Source organism: Corythoichthys intestinalis, chromosome 5, assembly GCF_030265065.1.
Source record: "Corythoichthys intestinalis isolate RoL2023-P3 chromosome 5, ASM3026506v1, whole genome shotgun sequence".
In the NCBI taxonomy this organism is placed as follows: Eukaryota; Metazoa; Chordata; class Actinopteri; order Syngnathiformes; family Syngnathidae; genus Corythoichthys; species Corythoichthys intestinalis.
Window position 1 is genome coordinate 42,868,724 of NC_080399.1, and position 15,160 is coordinate 42,883,883.

A 15,160-nucleotide genomic window follows, 5' to 3' on the forward strand; every position below is an offset into this window, starting at 1 on the left:
AGTTTCCAACAATATTATATAGGAGGGAAAAGGTTACATTTGATGCCAGTCTACAACTTGAATGCACAAGCAGAACAGAAATAGATGGGCCGTTCATGTTACGGTGTCACACTGATTGGTGGCAGATGAAATGTGTCTCATGCAACAATGTTTTCTGACAAGTATAACAAGTGAAAGTAAAGCAATAGCTAACAATTAGTATAAATAACAATGTGAAATATGGTTGCACAAATTATTTAGGTATGCAAATCACACATTTCTTAAACCTCTGCTAATGGAGGAAATTATGCAGTGGGGATGACTACATAGCATGATTAAAAGCTCCAAAAAAAGTTAAATTTGCATGCATCCCCCTCTTTAGGCATTATTTTGCCATTATCATAGTTGTAGAGTCCTAGTGTTCAGAATGTTTTTTTGCTAAATGCTTTTTAAATGGTTTCTTAACTTTTAATGTTAGGTAAGCCACATAACTGATTCGATGAGATGTCAAGATTCCACCCGCGAACCTCAAGTGATACTTACAGCCAGGTACTGAGGTGTGAGGCTGCCCAAGCCCGCCAGGTTCCCCCAGGTAGAGGCGCTGTTGAGCTGCTGGATCTGCTGCACTAGTTGCTGCTGCAGGCGTCGTTGCTCTTTATCACGCTGCGTGTCAGCGAACTTCACCACCAGAGGTGAGGAGCAGCCCTGAAGCGACAGCGACATTAAGCCGGTTCAGAAGCACACACAAATTAGTCCAAAAAATTACAAGGAATTTGCATTTTTTTAATTCAAGGCAAAACAGAGAAGGGATTTTCGTCATCTATGCCTTAATGTTCATTATACTGCCACTGCATCTGTATGAAAGCTAACAAACAGAGGACATGTGCCATGCATAGCTGAGCCAGTCACATTCCAGAGAGGGCACGGGACGATGTTGCAGACAAGTGAAGCTTTTTAAGGCCCTGAATGGAGTTCACGGACAAATGAAGACAGCAATTTCAAATCAAAACGGGCATATGGCAGCAGATGTCAATGAGGAGAGCGCAATACAATAAACAGTCTGGACAAACAGACAGGCACAGAACTGCTCAGACAGATGCATTAGGACAAAATGGCATGCGCTGTTAAGTCTTTCAGAGTGGAGAGCCATACAGGGGGAGCAGACTGAACAGGGAAAATTGCTTCTGCACCTCAAGCTGCGGAGGCCGCCGGTCCAACTAGCAACCGGGACCAATTTTAATCTAGTTGGATGTGACTGTTTACAGGGGCCAATGTTTGAACTCGCGCTGATGCTCCGGCTGGGAGGGGGAGGGGGGGGGGGGTCTGATTTTTTCACTGTCAAATCATTGCCGCTCTACTTCTGAGACTCCGGGGCTATGTGAGGACAAGGAACTGGAGCTCGTAGCCTGTTTCAATGTTGCAGTTGTGTGGGCTGCGGCTAGACACCGAGACAGCAATATAAATGAATTCTCAACAATTTTCATCTAGCTGGGGATTCAGCAATCATGTGCTATGTAATCTAAGAATTTGCTTTTGTTTTTAAAACGGCTTGTCTTAGTTATGTTCAAGTCTTTCGAACACATAGGGGCAGCAGAGTATGTGAGAAGGGGAGTGGGGGGATAGGTGCTGAGGGGGGATACAGTACCTCCATAGTCTGAGAGTGATGCATGGTTTTGATTGCATTCTGTGCCATTGCCCTGGTAGCAAATGTGACAAACGCACAGCCTGTAGGAGGAGGAGGGAACAATAGGAGAGGGAGGAGACGGGGAGAGGGAGGGAGGGACAAGAAGAAACAAAAACAAGACAAAAAAAGGTTTGGACAACTCGTTATGAACCCCCCAAAAACACATTACAGTAACAAAGAATGCACACAGAACCACCCTCACTGGTTAGCACACTGAGAAAAGAAGACAACAGAACAGTAACACATGAGCACAGTGATTTGACAGATTCCAAAACTGCCACCCAAAGAGGCTCAACTGTGTGGTGAAAACACTGATAATATACACACACGCAAGGCACACAGATACACACCCATTTACGATACCTATCAAGGAGGGACAAATATTTAAAAAAGGAGAGGTATTTAAGGGCCCGCTTGACATCCGTCGCCTGCCGGCTTATAAAAGGCAAGATATGCGGTGGCTGCTTTAAAGGTTTCCGCACACGGCTCTGATGAGCTTTTGATAGGGCAGAAAGCCTCGTGGAGATGTGACGGCGGGCTAATTCCAGCCTTCGAGCATGCAACGGAGGAGCTACGAGAGATGAGCCGAGGCGTCTGCCAGCTGAGCCTGCTTGACGCAGGCAGAAGGCAGTTGCCAAGGCGACGGGGGCCATTGTACCCGGACGGCACAGTGCGGCCGTCCTTCACCGTGCTGCACGGGGACCCACCCTTGAGTGTCATGCCAACTGAAAAGTGTTTGATTGGAGAGGCGACAATTGAGGGTAAGCCCTCACCTCTGCTCTGGCCGTCCGGTCCACGCAGGATTCTGCACTCCTCCAGCTGGCCAAAGGACGAGAACATCATCCTGACCTCGTTCTCGCCGTATTTCTTTGAAACCATTCCAATGAAGAGTTTTCTGTCCTCCACCGCTGCGGAGAGAAACAAGATTAAAATAAAAAGAAAGCTCTTCACTTTAACAATTGTGGCGCCATGGAAGAAACCCTGCTCCTTTTCCTCGCTCCTTTTTGTCTCTTGTTTGCAGCACCGCCTTGTCACATTGCCACGTTCTCAACCTCCAACTCTCAGTGCCAGAACAAATCAGTACAACTTGCAAGCTTTGTTTTCCTCCATGTCTGCTCCTCCAGGCAAAAGATGATGATCATCCATTTTTGTGCTCGCCCCCCCCCCCCCCCCCCCCACCTCCCGTACCTATGCTCACTTGGTGCCTTTTGAAAGCCTTTAATCCTTCGAGCCCTCGCCGCTATACAGAACTTATGCGGCACTGTTATTACCTCAACGGCAACCTTAATTTCATTCAAACATCTTAACCCTTTACAGGGAAAGCGACTAAATGTTAGTGTTAATAATGTTAATGTAGGCCACAATATTAACGAAAACATATGTAAGATTGGTGGCCAAAAATGGTACTGCAATCAGGATCAAAGAATTGCCGAGCACAACGTCCCCTTCATGCCAGCGAAAGCGTTTCGCAATGGAAAATCAAGCTGTGACGAAAGCACAGTCATAATGAATTGATCATCTTGTGCTTTCAATGGCAGCCAATGAGTTAATTCAGTCCCCTATAAAAGGGTCAATCCATAATATCTATACATAAATTATCCAGCACTGTTATTACTTCAACTACAACCTTAATTTTATTAGGCCATCCTAAAAAAGTTAAAAACCCACCCCTCCATACCCAAAAAACAAAGACTTACCGCTTGTTTTCTCACTGTCAGCGGGTTTCATCTGGATAGGATGATGCATCTGTGGAGGAATAAAATAGGAGGGGAGGTTTTTTAATTGGTCCAAGTGAAAGTGGCCACAATTTTACCTGAACCACGTAGGCGCTCGGCTTGTTATCTCAAATTTCTTTTTGCTCGCCTCCAAGCATCTCCCTGTGCCTCCCCTGCTGTGCCAAAGACCCGACCCTCCCTCACCGCCACTTTTAAGAGTGTTTCAGTTCATAGTGAGGGATCAAGTTCTCTGCTGTGTCATTTTATTATCATTGATCACTCTCGCTTCATCTGCATCTTGACTAGCAGTTTCACCTCCGTGCAGCTCGAGATGCAAAGATTTACTAGTAAGAGGTTTTTCGGGTGGGGATAATGCATCTCATTAGATGTCTGCGTGTGCCGTCGCCGCACTTTATAAATAGGCCAGGCTGCGCCGAGCTCGGGCTGCACAATAATAATCTCGGAACATTTCACTATTCATAATGCGAGTGGGCGGGTGGGGTGTCTGCAGAACAAGCGTTCAAGGATCTGACATTTCTTCACTGCAGCTTTAATGGAGGTCTTTTTGTTCTTGCACGGCTTCATCCCAATCAATATTTTTAAGCACATTTTACCTGCCATGTGGCACCAAAGAACAAATAACACCCATGAGAAGCCCGAGCAGCTTGTATGCATGGGGGTGGGTGCGTGTTGTTTTTTTTTTTTTTGGTTGTCTTTTTTTTTTTTTTTTTTGGACAAGCGCTAAAGAGAAGTAAACAGATGGCCCGCTCAGTATGGCTATTGGCGAGCATCAGAGTCCAAGGAGGGAGTGAAATCTGGATTGAGCTCTAATGCTGTTTTTTCCTCCATACTGTCACTTCCATCCAAACTCAAGTCACCTCCATCAGGTGCTAGTGAAGCTGTTACACCTTACTTTTTAAAAGCTCTGGCTGACGATATGGAGAGGAAGCTTATTTATCAGCAGCTGTCGATATTTAGATGTAACTTCTATTCTCCAGTAGACTAAAGCATTGATTTTATTGACAAGCGTGGTTGTTTTATATCGATTAAATGAACTGGCCAAGTAGTCGTTTGGAATACAGAATAGGCACGGGGAGATTTGTAGCGAGCTATGCAGCGCCTGCGCATTTGGCTGTAATCACCAGATGTAACGGTTACTTCTGAAGACTTGAAATAAAAATGTGCATCAATGATTCAAGAGTGCAAGGCATGAATAATTTGTTCCACTTGAAGGTGAATGGATGCTCGCCATGCCTGAAAAAATAAATCTCCTTTGGTCAAGCCAATTTTAAGCAGATACTGTTATGTTTCAGTAGGCATGTTTCAGTTTTTAGCTAAGCCAGACTCCCATTTGAGGGGGTCATAGCTACGTACGATACGACGTACTCACCCCACTTAAAGTCTTTATGTTGTGTAGGGCATTCTGGGCATCCAGTGCAGCTTTTCTTGTATAAAAAGTTACAAAACAGCATCCTGCATAGAAAGAGAGAAAGAAACCAAACGGGGGTGAATGGACAATACTTTTGAAACAAAAAAGACCCATCTTGCAACCTTAGCTGGAAATGTTTCAGGGAATTTAACAGGAATTATCAGCTATAAAGAAAAATGTACAAACATAAAGTGTTCACTTTGCTGCTGCTTTAAATGTTGAGATTCATTGACTGAAATCCAACAAGTCAATAAGTACAAAACTAAACAGCACAAAATAACACACAAAGCCCAGTTGCTTCTAGTTGATGCTCACTGCAAAGACAGGTTTGGTTGGCGATTCGTAGATCTCCGTGAGTGTGGCTCTTAATGAGGTCGACCCACCTTTTTTTTTTTTTCTTTTCCCGAATGTGGCCTTGTTCTGTCCGTTGTAGTATCGAGAGAATATACATATTAAGTAAGGGTGTAACGGTACACAAAAATCTCGGTTCAGTACGTACCTCGGTTTTGAGGTCACGGTTCGGTTCATTCTCAGTAAAGTAAGAAAACAAAATGCAAAATATAAATGTGCTAGTTGTTTATTACACACCTTTCAACAATAGGAACATTAGCCTATACAAAGCTAGAATTCTGCTCAAAAAGTAGCGGGTATTTAAAGATAATCCAACAACAATTTGCCTTTCAGACCCCGCGTATTGGTCAGCTTTCTTTCTGAATGAAAGAAGAAAAAAGAAGTCCTGTGCTAAAGAGAAAAGCAATCCCAATGACAAAGATTTTAACATGTATTTTACAAATGAAATGCCTCAATGAATCTTTTTTTTTTCTTATGAACGGTTTTCAAAAGCTTTATTGGTGGATTTTCTCAAGTTAAAGCGCCACACAGAAATTAATAAATTTAATTGTGTAAGCAGGATCTGTGTATTATTCTTATTTGATTACATGTGTTTTAGCTCATTTCAATTTATTTTATTTAAATGGGCTATTATTTATTGTATTATGTGTTTATATTTTACAAATGTGATGTAGTATTCATTAATATTGTATATTTTATGTTGTATAACTTTAGTTCCTAAGTGAATATTAGTTCCTACTTGTTTTGTTGTGGTAGGAGGGTTTTGTATTGAACACGGGGCCGTGTTGGTTATTATTATAGCCAGGGGTGCACATAATTTTTTTGCCCAGGTTCTCAGAGGAGGACCTGGAGATGTGACTTGGTCCTCATTGAGCTTGAGAGCCGACCCACCTGAGCTTTACTTAGAGCCAATTAACTTTAATTAATTATATTAACAATTAATGCTTGATTAACATCGACTGGCACAACAAAATTGCCATTACTTTGAAGTGAAATGTAAAGAAATAAAAAGCACCAATTCAAAATAAAGGGCATTATGCGGCTCCCACATTAATTCCAAGCCTTTTTAAAAGTGGGATGTCCTCCTCATAAGAACTCATTGAACGTGCATGTTTAGCTTTGTAAAAAGCGAGCAAAAACACGTTTGTCAGTGCATGGCGCTGTTTTCATTACCTTTATTCCGCCGCTTGTCCATAGGGCGAGTAGGGTGCTGTCTGGCATTGATAGTTTGCTTAATTGCCACATGCGCTCTGTTTTTTTCGTGCTTTTTAAAGTTTGGATGGCTGAAATTCTTTGACCCTACATAAAATGCGCTGCTCTTATCGGCGACATTGGGATTCTCACGGCACATTTTACCTCCTGTAACCACTATTCAGCAAAAGTCCTTTTTTTCGGTAGCTCCGGTGACGTCTCTGTTGTCTATCTGTCTTTTGACGGGGGTGGGGGAACACGGAAGTAATTACTCAGTGTGGCCTGCCTCTTCGACATTTTGAGAAGTTATTTTCTCGTGTCTGCCGCAAATACAGTGGTCAGCCATCGGTACGCAAAAGCGTATGGAAACCGTTGAGGGCCAGCACGTTTGTCTACGTCCAGTACGCATGCGCGCATGCGGACCACTTATGTGCACCCCTGATTATAGCAGAGAAGACAGCAGTAAATCAACAAAGACAAGTCAACTGCGCCCCGATCTACCACTCAAGAGATCTGACGGACTCAAAAAGTGGGTTACGATTGCATATTTGTTTGAAAATCGACCAGATCCACGGTATTTTTACATGAGTGACTTCCGGTCTGCCCGATCCAAGCTACCGGTAGTAGTATTGACGCAGGAGGGTCGCGTCTCGCGTCAAATAATAAACTCTGCCGTTCTTTTCGCGTGCGTCATATTGAGCCGCTTCTGGGACGCGTCTAACACGCGGCCGCACTGCGACTAGTGTGCATTGGCTGATTGACTTTAATGCCCGCGTTTCACTGCGTTCTCACGGCGGCCATGTTGTCGCACCGTTGACGTTTCTGGGTTATACTGTCCTTCCGTGTTGGTCCTCATTATAGTAGAGAAGACGGAGTAAATATAATCTACACAAAGAAACTGTAACCCGATCGACTCACAGCCTCGAAAAGTAAGGGTTAAATTACATCACAAACTCGTTCGGTACGCCTCCGTTCCGAACAGAGCACCACGTACCGAAACAGTTCAATACAAATACATGTACCGTTACACCCTTAATATTAAGGCATTGTGGTCCTTGCTAAAATCGAAATGTGACTGACTAACCAGGAACAGCAACTGACGGTGCTTATATAGTGGTAGGAGCCGTCCAGAAAGCAAGAAATTTAGGTCACATGAACCACTTCCATTTTAGACTGGCCCAAAACCTTTGTGGTTATAACTCAGGGAGTCCACATTCAATTGTTGTTAGCACTTGTCTTCAAATATATTTCATTAGAAGTCCTTTAATAAGGAAATTGATAAATATCACTTTGACAGACTTACAATAAATGTCTTCCAGTCTTTTGATTTTCAAAATGGTCACTTCTACAACTTACTACAAACTCACAATATTCCACCCTTGATGAGATATTTTCAAAATAGCCTGGTGGGTTAATCACATGGTCCTACCTGACGTCATGGGGGACATTTGTGGTCCCTGCTTAAGAGTGTTCTGTTTGTTTCGGGCAGATACAGGCCCATTGTAGTCCGGACTTTGGTCTAAGAGGTTAGTGTAACTCATTGAGCAGCGAGTATGAGCGGTGGTACTGATGGTATACAGAGGTCCAAGACAGGACCGGGTCTAAACAATGAGTGCTTTGGTGAAATTAAGCTACGATCAACTTATGTCCAATTTTAAATATATTCATAATTCCAAATATTAAATTCCATTAAATCTAACAGAAGCCTTTTGGGGGCAAAAAGACCCCACTCCTTTGCAAATCTAATTCAAACACTGAAAAGAACTCCAAGGAATAAAGAACACGTTTCATGCACATCACATGTTAGCAACATGTGACAGGATATTCTTAGATTCCACTGTAGGGATGGTTGGAGGCTGCTGTGTGACATGACCATAGCGATGACCACCGTGGTGGTGTTCGATGGCTGTCAGTGGAAGCCCACAGGTCAAGACAGCGCCGACACATAATGCAGGGCGGTATCGTCAATCCAATCTCAAAGGGTGCAAGCATTCAGACGGCGAGAGAAAAAAAAGAGAGTGGAAGAAAGAAGTGGTGTTGAGGGGGAGGGGTGGAAGGAAAAAGCAAGAGGGCGGGGATAGTTGGGGGGGGGGGGGGGGGGGTCCCTCATCCTTCCGTCCCAGCAGACCGCCGGTGGCGTTCCAGCCTGTCAGTTTCACTGGGATGGGGAAGTGGAGCACTGCAGAGTCTCTGACCTACATAGTGTGTATTATGCCATTGCTGGTGGAGCTCCCGGGCCACGGGGGTGTGATGTGGAGGTCCTTCTGCCCAAAATACACGTTGAGAGGCACTCGAGCCGACAATCGGCTACGTCTCGTCTACTGCTTACAGAGCTTTTCAGATGATTATTTTCTAGGCCTTGTTTGTCAACGTAATAGAGAATTTAACAGTCACATAATACACAAGTGGCTGAGGAAAGTAAAGAATCAAAATCAGATGTGGTTTAACAAATCACACAAAAGAATAATTATCTTAGAGGAATTGCAGTACTTTCTGTTCTGCAAATAAACATAAGCCTGATAACGTCACAATAACCATGCTTCTACCACTGGGGTGCATCGAACAGAATCAACGGTGGGTAAACTGCGAAAGGAAATGGGTGTGTGTGTGTGTGTGTGGGTGTGTGTGTGTGAGCATGTGTGTGGGTTCCTTCTTGTGTTGAGATGGCAGGATATTCACCTCTCACAGACAGCTGATTGGGCCAGATTAGCTATTAGAATATATTAACATGTCAATAGGCCATCACAGCTGAAACTGCACACAAACCAAGAGGAGGAAGCGGGGAAATCTGAGCAATGGAGCGGGGGGGCTGGACTTAAAAAAGGGGGCTTTGAACTCCCACCATCGTAAGTGGGCAGTAGATGGGGTGGGGGGGATGGGGTCTAGTGCAACACTGCCCTTTATGCACAAGCATTGATTTGCCAGTGTAGTTGCTTCTATTTTATAGGTCTCAAATAACTTTTTACAGATAGACAGTCACAATGTCACACTAACGCACTTGTCTTTACCAGCATTTTATCTTGGTTCAGCAGATAGAAAACCCCCTTTGTTAAAAGGAATTAATTTAGGCAGTTTTTCTAAATTAATTTTCCAAAATTAAAATACAGCACATTTACTTGCCCGCCAATTGAAATTGGATCTAGAGCTGAAACGATTACTTGAATAATTCGAGTTGATCGCTGAATTCTCTCCACTTCAAGGAATCGTTTAATTTTGCCAGCTCTAAGCAGGACGTTTTAATGCGGCACAACGCACTAGACATGTGCCGGTTACCGGTTTCACGGTTTACCGTGGTGTGAAAACGTCGCGGTTTCAAAACCACTAAAATTTTCCGTCATACCTTAGTAAGGTATTCGCTATTTTTCATGTGCCAAAATGCAGCCGAAGTGGCTTGGTGCGGCAGCGCTCACCCCTTCCCGTTTGTTGCCTTGAGTGTCAGTGACGCTATTCTGCTAAACAGCCAGCAAACCCACAAACAAATCCTCCAAACACAAGGCGTACTTTTCTTCAATTTATTGTGCTTTCAAATCGTGGTGAAATATACAAATGAATACATTTAAAACGTTGTACAATTGTATTTTTCCACGTGTGATTAGGTTCAACAGGATAGCAGTAGCACCATTAAAAAGTTCGCCAAAAACAAAACGCACATTTTCCTTTCAAATTCAATATACAAACTAACTAAAACTTACAAAGACGAATGTTAGCCTAGGCTAAGCTGGGAGAGCAGCTTCATTGTGGTTTTATGTCTCACAGCCGCTGAGTGAGAGACAAGCTTGAATGAAGGGGGGGAAGAAAAAAAATCGCGTCAAAGATCGCTAATTGAGAAAAGGAGGTCTCACTCCTCACTTTTTTTTTTAGATGAAACCTTTCCTCAACAATATTTACATTTTAACTAATTTATAAAACTAACTTATACATTTTCAACTAACTTATTAACTTATGAATTCTTTGTTCTTTTTAACACAAAGGCATGGCATCATGTAGACTAGAGTTGACACAGTGGCTGAAAATGGCGAAACTTCACTTGAGCTTCCCCCTTAAAAAAGTCATACAGTATATATTTTTAATTTTATTTAGAAGTCTTTTTACTCTTTATAGCAATTATTTTGTTCTTACTCTAATATTGAGCAACTTGAGCTGTGTCTGTGGGTATAGTCTAGGTTCTATTTATTTTAATTTTATATAAAATATGTTATTTTTTGTTTATTTATTTTCACATTACATTCATGTTCCTATTTGCAAATATGTTTTGAAAAAAAATCCTGTTCAATGGAATTTTTTTTTTTTTTTAAACCCATACATCTCAAAATTTTGGAACTATAATTGCAATATCGTGACACCGTGAAACCGCGGCATTTTTGCTCACGGGTATCGTACCGAGAAAATCTCATACCGGCACATGCCTACAACGCACTGACGTCACGTGCGTCCAGGAAGAAAAGAGAGGCGGTGGATGTATTTGATTTCAACAAGAGATGTCCCGATCCGATATTTGGATCGGACGCCGATATGGGCAAAAAAATGCGCATCGGTATCGGATCGGAACACGGGAAAAATTCCGATCCAGACTTCCGATCCAGTTTTTTAAAAATCCGGTCCGGGTTTTCCAGCGCACATATTTACATAGTCCATTCCAGTTTTTGCTTCGGTTTCCCTAAAATCCGGTCCGCATTTTACGGCACACCTTTAACACACTACATTTACATTACCGCCTCCCAATTTACCGAGAGACTTTATCGGTTAAAATGTCAGCTGTGTGGGATCATTTCACCTTCAAGGACGACAAAGACCAAGAGGCAGAGAGCAACATATGCAACAATAAAGTCAAGCGTAGTGGTAAAGCTGTAAGAAGTTTTAATACAACAAACCTAATCAAGCATTTAGCGAAATACCACCACAAACAATATGAGGAGTATGTTAAGAAAACCGAAGACAAAAAGAAAGGTCCTACGCAACTAACACTGGCAGAAACCTTTGCTATGCGTGACAAACTGGCACTCGACAGTCCCAAAGCCCAGGGAATAACAAGAGTCATTGCCGAAGAATTCATTCTGGATGACGAGCCATTATCTCACGTGAGTAAAGACGCACCGTCCAACACGCTATTCGGCCGTGGAAGATTCGAGAACGATTCACAAACATCCAAATTCCGATTACTGAAATATGTCAAGTAAAGCGGAACTAATACACAGCGCGGTCTTCGGGACGCAATGAGAAACTGACCGCATTGCGTCCCGAAAGTAAACATAACTTGTCTTAGACCCGGGTAATGCCAATGCTCAACTCACGGCTTTAGCTCAACTCATGCCGCTGGATAAAAAACACAAGAATACCTGACTGTTGCTGACAGCCGCTACAAACTACGTCAACGTTGTTTTACTGGAGATAATAGATATCATATGTATATAGAACCAGATGCTACATGACAGACTCGACTGCGTTAGCAACATTGAAGTATTGAAAACCAGATGCGTTAGTAAACAGCCGCCATCTAAAAGCAGAAGACTTCCCTAGTAGGCTGTTGTGAACCTTCCACGCGAACCTAATTAACTTTTTATCTAAAATACTCCTAAATCGGCAAAATCTTGACTTGAATCTATCTTCAAAACAGTTTTAAAACTTTCACATGTCGAAAGTAGACAGAAGGGAAATTATGGAATAACGGGAGCAATTTTAACAACTTTAACAGTTGATTCGCAAAATTAAATGAATTGAATGTAGTTTAAAGCTGCTGATACAGAATGGGGACTTGAGCATTTTATTCACGGTTTTAAAATGTTAACTTGATATTGAAATAGTCGTTTATTTAAACCTGAGAGGCTTTTTATACAATTTTTGTAACTAATGCACGAAACATTAAAAGCATCTAATAGCTTGGGGGATTTGTGGGATTTTCCACTGAGGTTGTTGGTGTGTTTTGCTTTTTTAAGACAGTTTACAATATTATTTGCACGTTTTACTGACTGACTATGCCATTTCTGTTTGTTATTTATAATGTTTTGTGTTTGTCACTAAATAAACAGGTCTGTTTCTTGTTACCAACCGTTGTGTGTTATTCAAACTCACCTAATTCAGCTGGCTAGTTGTTATCAAGAGTACTAAAACCTTTTTCAACATGAGTCTGACAACTACGTAAGGAGGCTAAATAACTTTAAACTTTTAACACATGCTCAGATAGGTCGGTATCGGCCAGTACCGGTATCGGATCGGAAGTGCAAAACAATATCGGTATCGGATTGGAAGTGCAAAAACCTGGATCGGGACATCCCTAATTTCAACCACGCATGAATACAGGGGTAACAACGAAGAAGCTGACGAAAGCGAAGAGAAAGGCACCAAGAAAAAGCAGAAAATGTCAAAAGTGTGGGAGCTTTTCAAGCTGGACACCGAAGCGAACACCATTTCATGTTTTCACTGTAAAACAGCGCTTGCATAACACTACCCCCGCCCAGCCCCGGCAACCCGCAGCCCCACCGACGCTTCCGCACACCCGCCTGGACCCCGCGACCGATGACCGTCCCAGAAAATTGGACCATGCGCCACCCGCCCGCCTAGCCCCGGCTCCACTGAAGGCATTCCCTTTACTCAGAGAGTGGAGGAGCGATACTCAGCACAAGGTAAAATCAAGTTAAAGTGCCTATGACAGGATGGAAAAAAAAAAAAAAGTCTTAAATAGCATTATTATGTGAATTAGAATCATATTTTGAGATGATTCGACTATATACAACAATTTGGCAAACCGTACATGACGAGAAATTAGTCTTTTAATCTGCCGTTTAGCCCCTGCCTGTCATTATAGCGCTCTAGCATCCACAACAGGAGGATGACGTCGGCAGGGTCATGTTTCACTTGATTTAGAATTCTGCCCCATTGAGGGGGAATTATTCAGAACGAGGAAAATGCGACGAAGAGAGCCGCAAAATGTCATTGTTTAAATCTCTCTACTCCCAATATTTTTACAGGATATTCTTTTTACTGAAGTATTTTCCCCAATTGCTAAATAAATAGTATGGTCATGACAAATAACTGTTGTGCTAAATGGAATATGAAATATTAAAAATGCATTTATTCAGTACGAAATGGCAAAATTACTCCATAATGGTCAAAACTGTCGATTTTTTGCACCTTCATGCCACCGGAGTTAGTCCGGCTTTTGTCATTTCCCTGCCCCGGCTTCGGAGAGCGCAAACAAAACAAGAAGCTTGACAGCTAGCAGACATGCTAACCCGAACAGAGTGATGTTTCACAGTCTTATTCGTGCTTCTGTTTCACAACGTTGCAATCTCTGATTGGGGGGAAACTTTGACAGAACACTGGGCACACGAAGAGAGCAAAAAGCAGAGTATAGCGCTCTCCTGGCGGGCAAGGACTGAGGGGGGTGTGCGACAAGCCGCTGGTCGTCGGCAGAGTGGCATTCTCGGTGGACAAGGAACATTGTCAGTCACAATATGCAAGCAACCTCCATATTAAAACGTGTGCCATGATCCCAGTATTTGACATAACACAAAATACTATGTTTACTCTCTTCATACTCAATTCAATTGAAACACATGGGAAAAACACCTAACTTTTAAGTGATGTGTGTTATCAACATCGACATGACATTTTTAGGTAAGAAATATTTTTAGATTTTTTTTTTATACACAGGGTGTTCCAAAATGTTTGACCCCACTTCATAGGCCAACAATTTTGACAGTTTTAGTTGGAATGACCTCAAATTTTCAGCTTATGTAGAAACGTTTAAGTTTTTGTGTGTAGCGTTTTCAGGTTAAGAAATGCCGTTCACTTCAAAAGAAAAGGCATTTTGCGTGTTAGAGTATGCTCGGACTCAGTCACCGAAGGCAGTGTAACATGCCTTCTTCACAAATTTTGCAAAGAAGGCACCAACTACAAAACACATTAGGACTTGGTACCAAAAATTTCAAGAAATTTCAGCGAGTTTGGCACGAGCTCGAATACCGACTCGACGTGTGCAGTCTCAGGCAGCGCTCATATTGACCATTTATGAAAATGTATCATAGAACCAACAAATATTTGTACTTTTTTTGTATATTTAACCAATAAAAGTTATGACCATCAATATAAAGTGTACCGTAATTTCCCGAATATAACGCGCACTTTTTTCCCCCAAAATCAACTTGTAAACTCATGGTGCGCATTATAAACGGGTACGTGGATGGAGACAGAAATATATATATAAACCGATTTTTTTTCATTGACACGGCCACGTTGTGTTGAAGAAACGTATGCGGCGACCCGTTGCCGACCATTACGGTACGTGACGTCACCGTTTTGTTTCGGTAATACTTCACTCTAATCGGCCGAATGATTTCGTCTGTGTTAAATTCTGCTTTTTTCACTCTTCATAAAGCACAGAATTTAGTTTCTTGAACTCATTTGAGTTGACGTTTATTGCAGCTCCGCAATTCGGACCATAACAAATGTAAGGACACACACTTCCTGTGTCCGTCAACTATATCAGTCCCTCGGGAAACTCAAACCAAATAACAATAGTTCCTTTTGTTACTGTCGAGTTGACAGCTATGAGCTCTCACGGATTTCCGACTTACGTTCTCACTTTCATTTTACCGTATCAATCCATGGAAGAAACATTTATTCATCATGAGGAAACGAGCAAGTTATACAGCAGCCTTTAAAAGAAAAGTCACATCTGTTTTGTTTTCTCCTAGATTCTGGTAAGTTGGAGAAGTTGTCAAATCATATTATTACCGTAAATATTGTCAGTTTACGGTAATGTTTTGAACTACCAATGTGCTATGCTTGTGCTGTGTTTCACCAGTCAGTAAA

At 42.3% G+C, this 15,160-nt stretch overlaps 1 protein-coding gene across 2 annotated transcripts in view; it reads right to left on the reverse strand.

Moving 5' to 3' along the window:
• The window catches only part of LOC130916840 (CUGBP Elav-like family member 2), a 60,252-nt gene that overhangs the window by 13,307 nt on the left and 31,785 nt on the right, over nt 1-15,160 (reverse strand). For both annotated transcript variants that reach the window (XM_057837873.1, XM_057837874.1), the window contains exons 3-7: nt 4,769-4,851; nt 3,361-3,409; nt 2,437-2,571; nt 1,625-1,704; nt 523-684 (exon numbers count right to left, since the gene is read on the reverse strand). In XM_057837873.1, coding sequence (XP_057693856.1) covers nt 523-684; nt 1,625-1,704; nt 2,437-2,571; nt 3,361-3,409; nt 4,769-4,851 — 509 coding nt within the window. The remainder of the gene's footprint in view (nt 1-522; nt 685-1,624; nt 1,705-2,436; nt 2,572-3,360; nt 3,410-4,768; nt 4,852-15,160) is intronic.